Below are 17,582 nucleotides of genomic sequence, written 5' to 3'. Positions count from 1 at the left end.
CCCGAGGCAAACTGAAGAAAGATTCTTGCGCGTTCAAATACTGTGTCTAGGAATGTGAGATTTAAATTGATTAACTTTCTTTACTTACACAGGGCATATCTAACTCTGAGGAAAATAGCTCAGATTTATTAGACAGTTGTGGCGAGCCTTAGATGTGATGAACTAGGAGCAGAAATGATGCACTTACTGTGGTCATGTTCATTGTTTGTGGGATACTAGGGGGAGGCAGTATCCTGAATTAATGAAGTGACGCAGAGAGTGTTTGCCTGTGGTATGTCTTCTAGGGGGATTTCCAAGACCTGCTAAGCGCAAAAACACAACAGTGTTATAGTGACGTGGCCCTGGTGCTTGCCAGGTGGGAGATAACATGCATTGGAAGGCAGCTAGGTCCCCCAGGGTAGAGAAATGGAAAAAGGAGCTGACTCAGTAGTTGGGCTATGAGAGCGCAGTGTTGTATAGTGAAGTAATGAAAGAAAGAGGATCATTTGACAGGGCATGAGCATGGAATCACTCATAAGATTCCCTAAAAAGTCTGGATATGATATATGAATCTGGGGAGGAAAACTTGAAGAAGCTGCAAAAGTAACTTCTGGATTATGGTACATTTATTGGCAGATTTGAAATGTACTTTGCCAACCAACATGAGTTATGATGCCAGATGTGACAGGGGCTGGACTTTTGGCGGGGGTTAGTGGATTAGTTATTGCAATGTTTTGCTTGTTTCACTATTGATGCAATTTTTGGGTGGAGAAACACTAAGCCATTGAGAAAATAAACTCCTTTAATTGTGAAACTGAATGTACAATCTGGAGTAGTATCCATCAATCAATTCGAACTAGTGATTTCTTCAACCCTTTTTAATTGGAATCATTTTCCTAGTGTGTTGTCCCATTTTCCGTATAATGAACCTTTGATGTGTCACATTGTTCTGTTTTTAATTTTGTTTTTAAATTTACCAAAATAAAATGTACATTTTTGTATGACTGTTTCATGTTTATCATTAGCTGCTCCTAGTTTGTGAAAGTGTATGTACTTTTTGTATGCTTTGTGTAAAACTGTGGTTTATTTATAAGTTCACCCAAAGGGAAAACTTTATTGACAGTTATCAATGCCAGTAAAATTTATGTTTACAAAAAAGGGTTTTGTAGCTCCTTCCAGACCATAATGGTCTCTTTAAAAGGACATGGATAGATCATCAGAAACAAGTTCAGTTTGTACTAAAATGGTTTATACGCTTGAAGCAAGAACCTTACCTCAGCACAGTAGTAGAATTATTCTGTACTCCATTGAGATTCCAGTCAAACACAAGAGAAATTATCTGGCTAGATTCTACAACTTTAGAGCCTAGAAAAATGTGGCCTTGTGAAGAAAGCCCCCATCATGAAATTGCTTCCAATTACGGATGCAGGCTGAGGTCTTGGTTAAAGAGGACCGCAGTAATAATTAGTAGGCGTTAACACTCATGCAATGCTAATCTTCAGCAGCCCTCTGGCCAGCGAACAATTGGTCTGTTTTATCTCCATTAAACTTTGACCAGAAATCTTACATCTAGCCATCAACTTTTTTAACCATGACATGTGACACTGTAATGCGCCCTATCAGCTGCCGTGTTCTGTGACACTGATCATACGCATATCAAATCATCAGAGCTTCCTTTCAGGTTGTAGCCAGGTATTCTCTCTCATATATATTGTAAATAGAAGTAGCGGTATGCATTAATTTAGCATATTGATGGCACTATTTATCACCGATCATCCCCTACTGAGGTCACAGGGATTAAATAGTAGAAAAAAGAAAGTGGCAGGAGGTTTAGGAGATTAGAAATAATGAAAAAACTGTAAGGGTGAGGGTATAGGACAAATTAATAAGGGGAAACTTGAAATTGGGAGACCTGAAGTAAAAAGGAGCAGACTGTAGTTTAGGGTCATACTAGGGTTTATTTAGAAGGCGATTGTGTTGTCCAACCTTAATTCAATTACAGAAGATGGGCTGATTTAGTGAGCAATTTATTAGGCGTCATTCTAGTGTCTTGATAAAGTGAAAACTGATTTTGATGATAGCAGCAGGAAAATATCATCATGCAATAAAGTGGGTTCAATTCACTGCTGGGTGTTTGCACACCTCTGTGCTGGTATATTTTTTCAAAGGTTTTCTAAAGATTGTGGTCTGCACAGTTACTTTTATACTATTAGCACAGATCATGAAATTTAGGCAGAATAACTTACTATGGTTTACTGTTCTTTTGAGGGAAAATATGAAACTGAGGACAATATGCAATGCATAAATACCATATGTTTTGTAATTCTGTAAAATGGAAATAATCTATTAGTGCATGCCAGGCCTCTCTTGCCCTAAATGGTTAGCTGGTAGAATACACTAAACGTGATGTTTGAAAGTGTTTAACAATTTCTTTCTCAGCACATGGAATTTCCTCTATCTTTCCTTGTACGGGAACATATACCTTTCCAGGCTTGACCCCTAACTTTGTTCCTCTGTATCCCCTGAGTGTGGTGGCCACCAGACAAGTAATCTATGGGTTCAGGGTGCCCACAGGCAATACACTGAGTGCAGTGCATTTTGGTAATTTGGAAACCAACCTCAAGTAAAATGCCTGTTTCATGTACATATCTTTTTGTCAAAGAATATCACTCTTGGGCGGCATGGAAACCTAACACAACCATATATTTTAATTTCTACACATCCTAAGGTTTATATTGCTGGGGGCCAGATCTCCATTGTCCTAATTGACAGGCTAGGACAACATGCTGAAAATGTTGTTAGTCAAATCCTCAGCATTTGTTGTCAAATCTGTCATTTCTCTCCAGACTCCTTCACACAGGAATATATCCGTGCCAAACCTTGGCACCTAAAATTGATCCTATGGTTATCCGAAGCATTGTTTATATGTAAGGATTTTCTATGGATTTAGAATGCGCCCTTCTATAAACTGTGTGCAGGGCATTTTGAAAGTTTTGTACAGGAACAGCAAATGATATTGCTGGTTTAGGCCACCTGTCCTTTGATCTCAGGTATCCCCCATATGATGACGGAGCAGCGTCCGTCCGCCACCCCCGAGAAGGAGGGACTGTCCGCAGGGGCAGCAGCGGTCCCTCCGTGCAAATTAGGATGTGACCACCACCCTGGCGGTCACATCCTGTATATTTAACATTGCGGTGGATGCTGCTTTAAGCAGGTTAAATATATATGCTTTCCATTTGCAGGCACAAAACAGCAGGCACCGCGCGGTGCCTGCTGCCTTGTACATGCAAATGCTGGGAGGTACCATAGGTACCCCCCATGTGCACCCCCCACCCCCGACACCCTGGGGGCCCGCAAGGACCCCAGAAGCTATTTTCCACATGCTTTTCCACAGCAGTAAATCCGCCGCGGAAAAGCATGTTTCCAAACCCATTGTAATTTGCCTGGCGGTGTCTTGCAGACAAAGCCACCAAATTGCGACCAAAACCTCACGGATCAGCGGCGGACGGACCTGCCTTCCGCCGCTGATCCCACCGCCATAATAATCTGGCGGTGGGTGTTTTAAAGGTCCGCAGCCGTGATTCCGCATCCTCCGGGCCGGCGGTGGCTTCCGCCAGCCCGGAGGATGAGGAATCACCGCAATCCTAATCGAGCCCTAGGTTAGCTCTCTTGCCTGAAGAGGAAAGACTAAATATAAGCAGAGTCACTGGAATTATGTGATTCTGTGGCCACAGCTATTTTCACATATTTATGGATTTATCACACTTGCCACATAATCCATCATCTGCCACATAATCTGCAGATTGTAACCCAAAAATCTTTTTATTTCTAGTTTAAATGGATCAAATTTACAAAAAATATGGTGACTCATGTTCTTGCGCACCAGTAGGGTTTTTGCAAAGGTTGACTGGTCATCTTCCAGTTTCCAATTGATGTAATTTGGGTAATAAATTGGCACTAATTAAGGTGAACTCTTTCTTCAGACTCTGTTATCAGGTGTAACAATGACCAAAAAATGAAGTAATACTATCACCAGATGTGCTGCATATTTTGGCTTTTATTGCTGCATAATATAATCACCCTTGCCGCATAATTTGATCCTACTTTGACTTATGATTCCAGAGGCCCTAAATATAAGCATCCAAAATGGTGTAGTCCTATTGAATGCACATGAATAATCATTTTGAAAGAATCCTTGTAAAAATCCCACATTAATGCAATGGGGATTCCTATATTGATTTAAAGGAAAGTTCAGCTCAACACACAATTGTGGGCATTGAATGGTCCACAATACAACATTCTATAATCATCTCCTCACTTGTTTTGCAACTTTAACAGCTGACATTTAACACTTGACAGCTGCAATGTGTCTTTCTCCTTGCTATTCTAAGAAGCATTTAAAGTGGGAAAAGATTCAGTCAGAAGTGTGTCACTTTAAGAGGAGTTCTCACGCTAATCCAGATCACACAATGCTCATGACCATAAGAGAACTTACTATCCACCAAGAAAAGAGTGTGAATACAACCTATTCTGCTGTCTGTAAATTAATATATGGATATGCCACTTTTTCACTGAATCACTGCAGCCAAGCTCCTGTTACAAAAGTCCTTCTTCTAAGGATGCTTGAAAAAGCAATTTGTAGTTATTGTCCTCTGGAATATCTTTCACTCAATCCTAAATTTCTGTAACCAATAAAGTTACTTTAGAAATCTTTGCTAATCTCAGTCCTTCATTAAGGCCTTGCACTTATGTCATTACTTGTTCCAGCTGTTGTGAAAAGATCATTTAAAAAGCACCTGGATACTAAATGGATACTTTTTAATTAACAATAATGAGGTAAAATATAAAAATAGCTAAGCACAGTATACACTTTTTGAAGTAAGGAAATAACATATCGGAAAACGCAACACATTTTATGACATGCCATATTTATTAAAATGGAGTACTCACATTGATGTGGTGTACATATAGAATTCTAAAACGCTAGCTGTCATGTTTTTGATAACTACCCACCAACAAGTTTATGTTGAGTATGCCTACTCAAATTCTCTTTCCCAGCTTTGTTTGACAACACAGGGGTAGAGGAGCCATCAGGTAGGAACGCCATGAATCCCCTCACCTTCGTGTTCCCACAAATTGATATATGGGAACCCTTTCCCCCGACCCAATAAAACCATTTATCTGGTGCCTTGCCACTCTACCTCACCACCCCTAAGAAAATCTTCATATGATGATTGAACATGGAAACTGTGCTTACAAGAATGAAATTGTCTGGCTGGATAAAATGGTTGATTTAGTCTAAAAAGGTAGGTGTGGTTTTAAAATAAGTTCTACAGTCACTATAGAGGTGGTTTGAGGGCATGGGCAAAGTGGCCTATTACACAGGACACCCATCTTCCATGGCCACCCTAAGGGGATTGAGCAGTTGAAAGTTTCGATACCAATGCATGAAAGCAATCATCTTGTGAGGCCTGCCCTGTCCAATAATTAAAAAAAGAATTTTTCTGTTTCCTGCATTACTCCTTATTTCACCTCACTTCTTCTGTCTCGCCCCCACCTCTCTACAGATGGCCATATCTGCTGCTCTTTCTACTTCAACTTAATCCATCGCACCTGTGTACCTCACTTTTATTACAATACACATGCCTCAACCCACCTCTCTCCATGATCTGCCATCATTCTGTTCCTATCTGTATATATCTATCTCCATGCTCCCTCTACCTCAACTCTCCCTACCCGACTACCACTATGCATTTGTCTATACTTGAACTCGCTTTACCTATCATTCTGCCCAGTATCGACCGTACCTCTTTCTAGTTCGAATCACTATTGTTTTCCTCTCACTTCCCTGTATAACTTCCACACCTGTTTCGGTTCACTGACACAACATCAATGTAAAAAAATGTCAATGTTACAAATATTGAGTGAAAACTATCGACAACAATAATATTGAATCCTATACTTAAACAGGTAAGTACAAAAAGATGGACTAAAAATATTGATGTACAAAATATAGATGTATAAAATATAAACTTTTATATAAAGATATAAATATAAAATAATATAATAAATATATTAAATATTAAATGTATTGTAACAAAATATAATAAATTTACTATACATTTTAATAAAATATAACAAATAAACTTCATTAGAAAAAGATAAACACACAAATAATATTTATACACATATATTTACTTTAAAACAATTACTAAACTATACTTTTTAATTCATGTTAAAAGTTTAAAATAATATAAAAAATAAAAATATATTTTATTGATTTAAAATATAAAAAAACTAAAATCTATAATAAATTAAAACATTAAACTATTAAAAAATATTTTAACTTACATTTCAAAATACAATCAATGCATCAGTAGGAAAAATGTTGGATAGCAAAACAGTGAAAATAACTATTCCCATGCCAGTGAGCCCAACAGTGGGGTAAGTGTTAGATAGCGGAGGAATTACATTCACTATTCTAACTCCAATCACTGCAACAGTAGGAAACGTGTTGGAAAGTGGAGGGGTAAAGATTACTATTTCCACTCTATAGAGAGCGACAGTAGTGAAAGTGTTAGATAGCGGAGAAGCAAAAATTACTATTCCCACTTCAAAGAGTGCAACAATAAGGAAAGTGTTGGATAGCGTAGGGGTGGAATTACTATTCCCATTCCACTGAATGCAACAGTAGGATAAGTGTTGGATAGTGGAGGGGTAACATTTTCTATTCCCACTCCAGTGAGTGCAACATTAGGGAAAGTGTTGGATAGCGGAGGGGTAAAAATTACTATTCACGCTCAGTTAAAAATATATGTATTAAAAATAATAATAAAAATAAATAAACAATATGTACAAAATGAAAATGAAAATGTATTAAATATTTAAAAAGAAAACATGTTATAATATTAATTACATATCACAAAAACCTACAAATATTAGATAAAAGCAAATAATAAATAAATAAATAAACAAATTCTTCTAAACTAGAAAATATTTACAAGCACAAAAATTAATCAATACATAAATGTCTTTTTTTCCCTACCCTATAACAACGCACCAAAAACAAAACACTTCAACATTTTATTTTAAATTTACTTCCATAATAAACATAATTAATAATCAAATAAATAAAATGCAGAAATAAAAAATACTAATAAACATTAATTGACTAAACACATTTCAGCACTACAATATATACAACACCCACCTAAATCAAACTATAAAATATTAAAACACAATTAAAAGTTATATTTAAGTTAGAAAAGTATTACTATTAACAACTAATATTAAAATGATTAACATTTATTTAATACCCACTCTATACCCCTTTAGAAGTAAAAACAACACACTCAATTAACATTAATTAACAACTGTATAATAATTAATTAAACACAAATTACTTCCCACCCTTTACTCCTATAAACACCACAACACACACCTAAAATTAATTACACAATTACCATAATTAATTATCAATCAATTCATTAAAATAACCAATTATTAATTCATAAATTAAAAATAAATTACTTCCCATCATTACACCTATAAACACCACAACACACACCTACAATTAATTACACCATTACCATAGAAAATTACCATAATTAATTACCAATGAATCAATTAAAATTAATTAGCAACACATTATTAATTAATTATTAATAAATTACTTTACACATTTAAAACTATAAAATCTCAATTAAACAAATATTAATGAATACAAACTAACCAATTAATTTAATATAATTAAATTACTTCATACCCTATTCCCCTATAAACACACAACCTGCTACGGACCTAAAAACACAAAACTCCTCCAAAAAATAAGTAATTGCTATTAAAAATGTAACGCCTATATTACAAATACAAACAATTCTTATACAAAAAAATACATCACATACTTACAAAATATATATTAAGATACATACATTAATTGAAAAAACAAAATTTTTAACAACTATATTTTTGAAAAATATATTAAATACTTTGATATTTTTAAAGTTGATATTACTTACCTTAAGTCGATATTCTTGACCATGATATTCTTGCTGTTGATATTTCTGAACCACAATAGATTTTACCTGATATTTGCACTACTCGATATATTTTATTCGATATTCTGTCTGCACACCACCTCTTTCACCAGTCTACCTCTCCTCTCTCTCAACACAACTCTCTCTAACCCACTCTCCCTAACTCTATATCCCACAGAGTCACTACTCTAGAACTCTAGCTATCTTCTACTTTATCCTCATCTTTCTCTTTGCCTCCTCCCTCTCTCTTCATTTCTTTATCTCCCCTCTCTCAGTCCTCTACCTCAGACGTGTCAACCTCTCTAGTGCATTTATTCTATCTCACAGCTTATCTATTCACCTCTCTTTCTTTCTTTAACTACTTAACCTCTTAATCTTAACTTCTTAATTTATCTAACCATTCATTAACTATCTCGCCTTCCTCCCTCTATTTTACCTCCCACTACATTATTCCTTTTTCCCTACCACTCATTCTCCACAACTTTTTCTGTCTATGATTGCCTCCTTCTTTATTTCAATCCACTCTCTCTACTTGTCCTGCCTCTCTTTATAAATCTCACTACCTCACCTCTCTATCTCTTCCTCTCGCTACCTCACCCTCACTCTATCCATCTCTATCCATCTCTCCGCTTCTGCATTATCACCACTGATCTCAGTCTCTCTACTATATCTCTTTTTTCTCTGCACCTCATCTCTTTATCTACTTCCCCCCTATCTCTTCATACCTTTCTCTCTTCTCTCTGTTTTCATTCTCCATATTTCTCCATATTTCTCTGTAGTATCTTGTTATTCCCTATGCTTTCCCTCTCTACCTCTATTGGAATGTTGATGTGATGCATCTATCAGAATGTTGGTGATCTGCCTGACATTTTTAGGTTTTGGGTTATAGTCCCATTATCCTCAGTTTCACTTTCGACGTCTTTTGTTTTTAGTGTCAGGATATGGGTTAAAATCCCATTATTCTCTGTTTTACACTTACCGTCCCTCATTTTAGGGGCAAGTTTTAGGTTACAGTCCCATTATCTTCAGTTTCACATTTATCGTCCTTGTTTGAGAGGCAGGATTTGGGTTAGAGTCCCTCGTTTTTGAAGTATGATTTGGGTTTTAGTCCCATCTGCTCATTTTATTACATGCATTAGTTTAAATGTTTGTGATGGGTCCTAGCCCCAATTACTTACAGTGGGTTTTAGTCCCACCTGTTTTATTTAAATGTCTTTTGTGATGGGTTTTTCTAGTCCCATTTCTTTGCAGTGGGTTTTAGTCCCATCTGTATAACTTAAATGTTTGTGATGGGTCCTAGTCCCAATTACTTATAGTGGGTTTTAGTCCCATCTGTGTTTCTTAAATGTTTGCATTGGGTTCCAGTCCCTTTTGCTTACTGTGGGTTCCAGCCCCACCTGTTTAATTTGCATTGGGTCTCAGTCCCACTTGCTTACTGTGGGTTTCAGTCCTACTAGTTTAATTTGTTATGGGTTCAAGTCCCAATTGGTTTTAGTGGGTTTTAGTCCCTTCTATTTTATTTGAATGTTTTTGCTATGGGTTTTCTAGTCCCATTTTACTGTAGTGGGTTTTAGTCCCACCTGGCACTATGTCAGTTGTCCACAGCGACCTCGTCTATTTTTGTTTTGTGCCCTGTGTGGTATGTGTATTTGCTAGGGTTATAGCCCTATAGCATTATTGTGTTTTTATACACATTTGCTTGTTTACCTGTCACTTTTAAGAGTCTAGGTTTTAAAAGTTTTACATCCAAATATTTAGCTAATGTTTTCTCTATCTATGTGCTTTTATGCTTTCTATGCTAAATATGTTCAGATTTAAATCGTTTTCAGATTTGATGTACGTTTATTGCAATTTTTTGCACTGTTATCTCTTGCATTACATTATTGTATTTTGCTTATTGGTAATAGTGTTTTGTAGAGGTTTCACCTCTACATTTCTTTATCTTTTTGAAATGAAAGTTCCTTCTGTTCTTTCTCTTTTCTATTGCTTTCCTTTGTTTTCTTCTTTTAAAAAAAGCTCTGTAAGAAGAGAGGATGGTTTATATGGTGTAAGAAGGTAGTATGGTTTATACGTTTTTTTTCCATTCTTCTTTCTTTGTTCTCTTTTTATGGTGTTTCCTCTTTTCTGTTCTTTTTTCCGCTTTTGCTCAATTTACTTGCTTTCATTTTCTCCTGTTCTCTGTTGCTTTTTTTAGCTTTTTGTTTTCTGTTTAAGGAGAGAGGATAATGTAGTATCTTGGTATTCTCTATGCTATCCCTCTCTACCTCTATTGGAATGTTCATGTGATACATCTATCAGAATGTTGGTGATCTGCCTGACAGATTACAGTTGGCTGGGCTGAGCACCGTGTTGGATGCTCCTGGTGGGGTCTCTCTATACATCTTGGATTAAAGCATCACTTAAATACTACTTCACTTGTGGACTTCTCATCAAATTATACTATTGTTACCACCAGCAACAACCTCTGAGTCAAGTACGTCCGTTTCCATTTCAGGTGAATGGTATTAATGAACTTGCCTGTCTGCCTCATTCCGGTGACAGGCAAGTCATCAGGATTCAAGCAAGCCGGGCCGAAGAAGGCTGAAATGCCAGAAACCGGTCCCCGGTAGCTTGTCTCCTTTCTGGTGAAGAATTGGCTTGGTAGTTTAGTCTGCCCTGTTCCCATGATGCACTGGGCCAGGGACAGACTGATTTGCATATAGCCAGGTTCTGAGCTGGGATGGGGCAGTGAGATAAATAACGGTGATGGATCAAGCCCTGATCTTTGGACTGGGTAAGAGTGGTCTGTTTAACTCAGACACTCTGTTCATCACCACCCCCTTTTTGTAAATCGTTTTTGGCCACTATAGGTGTGGCAGGGTATACTCAGACATGAGTCCCTTTCTCACTGCTTCATCAGGATTCAAGCAAGCCGGGCCGAAGAAGGCTGAAATGCCAGAAACCGGTCCCCGGTAGCTTGTCTCCTTTCTGGTGAAGAATTGGCTTGGTAGTTTAGTCTGCCCTGTTCCCATGATGCACTGGGCCAAGGACAGACTGATTTGCATATAGCCAGGTTCTGAGCTGGGATGGGGCAGTGAGATAAATAACGGTGATGGATCAAGCCCTGATCTTTGGACTGGGTAAGAGTGGTCTGTTTAACTCAGACACTCTGTTCATCACCACCCCCTTTTTGTAAATCGTTTTTGGCCACTATAGGTGTGGCAGGGTATACTCAGACATGAGTCCCTTTCTCACTGCTCCATCAGGATTCAAGCAAGCCGGGCCGAAGAAGGCTGAAATGCCAGAAACCGGTCCCCGGTAGCTTGTCTCCTTTCTGGTGAAGAATTGGCTTGGTAGTTTAGTCTGCCCTGTTCCCATGATGCACTGGGCCAGGGACAGACTGATTTGCATATAGCCAGGTTCTGAGCTGGGATGGGGCAGTGAGATAAATAACGGTGATGGATCAAGCCCTGATCTTTGGACTGGGTAAGAGTGGTCTGTTTAACTCAGACACTCTGTTCATCACCACCCCCTTTTTGCAAATCGTTTTTGGCCACTATAGGTGTGGCAGGGTATACTCAGACATGAGTCCCTTTCTCACTGCTCCATCAGGATTCAAGCAAGCCGGGCCGAAGAAGGCTGAAATGCCAGAAACCGGTCCCCGGTAGCTTGTCTCCTTTCTGGTGAAGAATTGGCTTGGTAGTTTAGTCTGCCCTGTTCCCATGATGCACTGGGCCAGGGACAGACTGATTTGCATATAGCCAGGTTCTGAGCTGGGATGGGGCAGTGAGATAAATAACGGTGATGGATCAAGCCCTGATCTTTGGACTGGGTAAGAGTGGTCTGTTTAACTCAGACACTCTGTTCATCACCACCCCCTTTTTGTAAATCGTTTTTGGCCACTATAGGTGTGGCAGGGTATACTCAGACATGAGTCCCTTTCTCACTGCTCCATCAGGATTCAAGCAAGCCGGGCCGAAGAAGGCTGAAATGCCAGAAACCGGTCCCCGGTAGCTTGTCTCCTTTCTGGTGAAGAATTGGCTTGGTAGTTTAGTCTGCCCTGTTCCCATGATGCACTGGGCCAGGGACAGACTGATTTGCATATAGCCAGGTTCTGAGCTGGGATGGGGCAGTGAGATAAATAACGGTGATGGATCAAGCCCTGATCTTTGGACTGGGTAAGAGTGGTCTGTTTAACTCAGACACTCTGTTCATCACCACCCCCTTTTTGTAAATCGTTTTTGGCCACTATAGGTGTGGCAGGGTATACTCAGACATGAGTCCCTTTCTCACTGCTCCATCAGGATTCAAGCAAGCCGGGCCGAAGAAGGCTGAAATGCCAGAAACCGGTCCCCGGTAGCTTGTCTCCTTTCTGGTGAAGAATTGGCTTGGTAGTTTAGTCTGCCCTGTTCCCATGATGCACTGGGCCAGGGACAGACTGATTTGCATATAGCCAGGTTCTGAGCTGGGATGGGGCAGTGAGATAAATAACGGTGATGGATCAAGCCCTGATCTTTGGACTGGGTAAGAGTGGTCTGTTTAACTCAGACACTCTGTTCATCACCACCCCCTTTTTGTAAATCGTTTTTGGCCACTATAGGTGTGGCAGGGTATACTCAGACATGAGTCCCTTTCTCACTGCTCCATCAGGATTCAAGCAAGCCCGGCCGAAGAAGGCTGAAATGCCAGAAACCGGTCCCCGGTAGCTTGTCTCCTTTCTGGTGAAGAATTGGCTTGGTAGTTTAGTCTGCCCTGTTCCCATGATGCACTGGGCCAGGGACAGACTGATTTGCATATAGCCAGGTTCTGAGCTGGGATGGGGCAGTGAGATAAATAACGGTGATGGATCAAGCCCTGATCTTTGGACTGGGTAAGAGTGGTCTGTTTAACTCAGACACTCTATTCATCACCACCCCCTTTTTGTAAATCGTTTTTGGCCACTATAGGTGTGGCAGGGTATACTCAGACATGAGTCCCTTTCTCACTGCTCCATCAGGATTCAAGCAAGCCGGGCCGAAGAAGGCTGAAATGCCAGAAACCGGTCCCCGGTAGCTTGTCTCCTTTCTGGTGAAGAATTGGCTTGGTAGTTTAGTCTGCCCTGTTCCCATGATGCACTGGGCCAGGGACAGACTGATTTGCATATAGCCAGGTTCTGAGCTGGGATGGGGCAGTGAGATAAATAACGGTGATGGATCAAGCCCTGATCTTTGGACTGGGTAAGAGTGGTCTGTTTAACTCAGACACTCTGTTCATCACCACCCCCTTTTTGTAAATCATTCCGGTGACAGGCACACCTCTGTCATTTTGTCATTTTAAGCTCTAACAAAGCAAAAGGCCTCTTAGAGAATGTTTTTGTTTCATATTTTAGGAAATATTTACAGTGAAATGTTTTATTTAACTCATATTTGAATTTCGTACACTGTTTATGTTTTTCTACAGTATGCTCGTTTTTCTTAAAAATGTTAACTTTAAAGGTGTGGTTAACATAGGGGTGGGTACATTGTCCCATTTCCTTTTAGGAACATGTTTTCTTTTTCGTAAAGTTGGGGGAGGTTTTTAAGTCCCATCACCCCATTTTTACAGTATTTATCCCTGTCTTGTGATGGGGGTGGGTTCAAAGTCCCATGACCCCTTGTTCACTCGTTTATCCTTTGGGATGGGGGTAGGTTCAAAGTCCCATGACCCCTTGTTCACTCATGTTATCCTTTGGGATGGGAGTGGGTTCCAAGTCCCATGTTCCCTTGTTCACGCGCTACATTTTGGTGTGGGTTTTAGTCCCATGACCTCATCATATAGTTAGTTTATCCCTGTCTGGGGATGGGTGTGGGTTCGTAGTCCCATGTTCCCTTGTTCACACATTACATTTTGGTGTGGGTTATTAGTCCCATCACCTCAAAAAGTTTTTAATCCCTGCCTTGGGATTTTATCATTTTATTGAGGGGGTTTTTGTCCCACCTTTGTTTTAAGGGGGGTTTCAGTCTCACCTTTGTTGTGACTTTTGGGTTTTAGTCATAAACAGTTTGGCACGTGGGTTTCAGTCCCACAGTGTTTCCTTACAAGAGGGGTGGCGTTTTTATTTACATTTTGCCACAGTCTTCTAATGCTAGAAGTGCTTTCTTTGATTTTGTTTCTCCCATTATGGATTTGTTTGGGGTCTTGTTGTCCCCTCTTGTTTACTAAATATTGTGAGCTTTTGTGAGCTATTAATGTATGCCTTTCTAATTTCAATTTGTTTGTTATTGAAGGAGGAGGATGGTGTTGGTTTAATTCTTTCTTTTCGCTTTCTTCCTTCTTTAATAATTTGGATGTCTGTTTTCCCTCTCGTGATGCTTTTTCTTATTCATCCCTGGGTTACAGATTTCTTGGAAGTTTGTATATTCTTGTTGTGCATAGTTTTCCTTTGCTTAGTCTTTTGTTCTTTTGTTTTCAATTATTAAAGGGAGAGGATAATGTGGTATCCTCATGTTGTATGTATGTTCTTGTATCTAGCTGCTCAGCCCAGTGTGAGTATTCTCATTGGAATCTTAGTGTGGATGGAATGTTGGAAGCATGATAGTTTCAGTTAAGGATGGGCTGAGCGGCTAGTAGGCTGCTCCTGATGGGGCTTTTATCTTGACCATGATACCTGCATCTGAAGAACTAATAAACGTCTTCTACATGTACCTGATTTGGTCTACGGTGTCTTCATATCTACACCAGAACCTGTGGGACCAACCCACTACATTCTCCTCATTTTGCCACCCTCCACACCCCATCAAGCTTTTATCTTTCATCAATCTCCATATCTCTCACTACCTTACCTCTCTACCTGCTACCTATACTTCTCTCCATCTATTTCTCTTGACTCTCTTCTCTTTCTACTTTACCTCCATTTCTACTGAGTGTATGTCAGAATATCTATCAAAATAAATTGGTTTTCATAAATATTTTGGCCTAATCATCGTTTTAAAAATTATCTTTCAATTGAGTGCCCGTTTTCTTTCATTATTTCCAGAGGGGCAATGGTTTTGTAAACAATATGTAAGATACTAATGTTTTGTTACACAATATTTACACAATGATAGTCTGGTACCATACTTATCTACCACACCTTTTGGGTTACCCCTCTTCACTACCTTTCTCTCTACATGTCGTTCTCCCTGTCTTTGGTTCTCTTTACCACTCAGCCTCACTCTTAAAACTTAGCTGTCTCTCTACCTTTCTTTTCAACATACCTCTTCCTCTGTTTACCTCTTTGTATCTTTCTTTCTGGCTACCTTATCTTTTACTTTTTAGATTATGTTACTCACTAACTCACCAGGAAGCCCACCTCAAATGCATCTCTACCTCCCTTCGTGCTCAACCTCACCCTTCTTCCTATACTGACTCTAGACCTCTCTGTCCTTTTCTTGTATACAGTCGAGTCCCATTTCTCTTACTCAGCAGAATCAGAGGCCACTGTCTGGCCACTGAAGTATACACATAGAAAGAGGAGAGAGGGGGCATGGAAGGGAAAGAGAATTTAGGAGGAAATTATCAAATTTCATATGAGAAACGGGCAGTGGCCGCTGCTATCATTGCTTAGTGGTGAGGATAGCAATCAAACCTAAATACATAATTAAAATTGTTTAAACTACACTTACCTGACGCTCCAACAGCCACCACCTTGGTCCTCTCTCCCTATCCTGGACTCTGGCTGCACACTCTCCAGGGTCCCAGAGGCCAATCCCAGCACTTCTCTCATGCTGGGAATACTATTCCCAGAATGAGAGAAATTCTGGGACTGCTCTGAGCGGCTCTGTTTAGCACTCAGGCAGTGCCTGGGAGCCTGTGGTGTTTCTCCACCCCGGCTGTGCAACATAGTTCGGTTGGAGAAACCTAAGTGCGCATGTCTGTTTGACCGGCCTAAATTGACCGGCCAAACAGAGATGTGCACTTAAAAGTGCTCACCACTCCTCTCCCTGCCATGCCTGTGGAACAGGATTGCCTTGTCCGCCCGCTGAAGACTCGCATCGTCAGCTGTCAGACAGGCAAAAATAAAATAATAATAAAATTCTTTTACTATCATTTTATTTTTCCTCTTTTAGCAAAGGGGTGGCGCTCCTCCACCAGTACGAGGAGCCGCCCCTGCAAACAGGTAAAAATCTTCAGAGTTGTGGTTTGATTTTCATAGCTGCAGCAAGAATGCATGTTTGTAAGGAGAATTTGCTTGTAATTGCAAATATCTGACAATTAGAGCAACAATTAGCAATTGTCCCTTATCGTGCTTTTCATACAGTGGAAGGTAGACCCTGGGAACCCACCTAACTCCACTTTCAATAGTGTTGTTGTGAGATAGAAAATCGAGCTACAGGATCACAAAGAAATGGCTTTATCAAAGCTTCCTACTAGGGATGTTATGTGATCATTAAGGGGAAAACAGATATTGGACCCTTTGTTTGTATCCCATTCAGAGGTTTGGATCTGTATATTTTGACATCCACTATTTAGTGGATTTACAAACACACACTTAGGAACATTTGCCTGTTTGCATACTGCTGAGAAGGTTTGTGAATACATTTGTTTTTTAAATCTTTGAGGTTTGTGAATAAAAAATGATTGAAAGTCTTTACACTCACATGTAAATAGCCACTTGCCCGTTTATGTTTTTTCGTGAAACAGGCACACAATCTATATCTAAAACAGGCAATGATTCACTAAAACAAAATGCTGTCAGCACACATATATTTCTACTTTTGCCAGAGCTTATTGGACTGTTTGTTTGAAACAGGTGACTCATTCATATTTATTTTCCTTACAGCCCTGAAAACTCATTTTCGACACATCAGAAGGCCTGTTTACAACACAATGACCTCCTTGCCTCACTTTCACAAGAATCCAGAAGACAACCAGCCCAGGTGTAGGACACTCGATCAGAGGATCAGGATGAAAAAGATTCAACACATCTCTCTAAGCTGGACCAAGAAATAACACTTTCAATGTTCTGCGCTCCATTGATTTTGCCTGGCTTAGGCAGTTGATTGTATTTGATCCCTTGAGAGCATATATAAGGGATTTAAGAGCTTTATGAATCTTCGTCTGTCCTTATTTAATCTTATACTTCTAAGTACAATAGCTGTTGATTGCTGTAATGAAGGAATCATGAGATTGGGTAACATGCAGGTTTCTCACCTCTAGAAAGGTACTGTAAACAGGTGTCCTGCACTGCCTGTCTACCTATCACGCACTGATCTATACGGCAATCAGATAGAATACCAAAATATAGCTTGCACCTAGGCAAGTGTTCCTTATTAGACATATATCAGAAAGCATAAAATATTTTATTGTGGGATTCAACATCACTGTTCTTCCACAGCGGAAGTGCCTTTTTTAGTCTTCCAGGAAAGCCACACCTCTGCAGTACTAAATGTGAGCGGTGGCGTCAGTCTTCTAAAGAAATACTACTTCATTAAATGGATCAGCATCCCTCCTGGAGGCCAATTACACAAATGAAATGTAGGCCCAGATTTTGAAAGGTGTCAGGCAATGCAACACAGCACCCAAAGATGCTGCGCTGCGTTGTGTGACAGGGAGAGAGCAGGAGAGCTCCATATTCACATGGAAATTACT

General features: G+C 39.5%; 1 protein-coding gene across 5 annotated transcripts in view; it reads left to right on the top strand.

The window, feature by feature from the left end:
• The window catches only part of PDE1C (phosphodiesterase 1C), a 1,706,308-nt gene extending 1,689,268 nt beyond the window's left edge, over window positions 1–17,040 (top strand). For all 5 annotated transcript variants that reach the window (XM_086964785.1, XM_086964792.1, XM_086964789.1 and 2 more), the window contains one exon: window positions 16,774–17,040. In XM_086964785.1, the coding sequence (XP_086820911.1) occupies window positions 16,774–16,943 (170 nt within the window). In that variant the 3' untranslated portion in view covers window positions 16,944–17,040. The remainder of the gene's footprint in view (window positions 1–16,773) is intronic.
• Window positions 17,041–17,582: the final 542 nt, after the last annotated feature.

This window comes from Lissotriton vulgaris, chromosome 4_1 (assembly GCF_964263255.1).
Source record: "Lissotriton vulgaris chromosome 4_1, aLisVul1.2, whole genome shotgun sequence".
NCBI classification, from domain to species: Eukaryota; Metazoa; Chordata; class Amphibia; order Caudata; family Salamandridae; genus Lissotriton; species Lissotriton vulgaris.
This window is presented reverse-complemented; position numbering and strand designations above follow the sequence as displayed.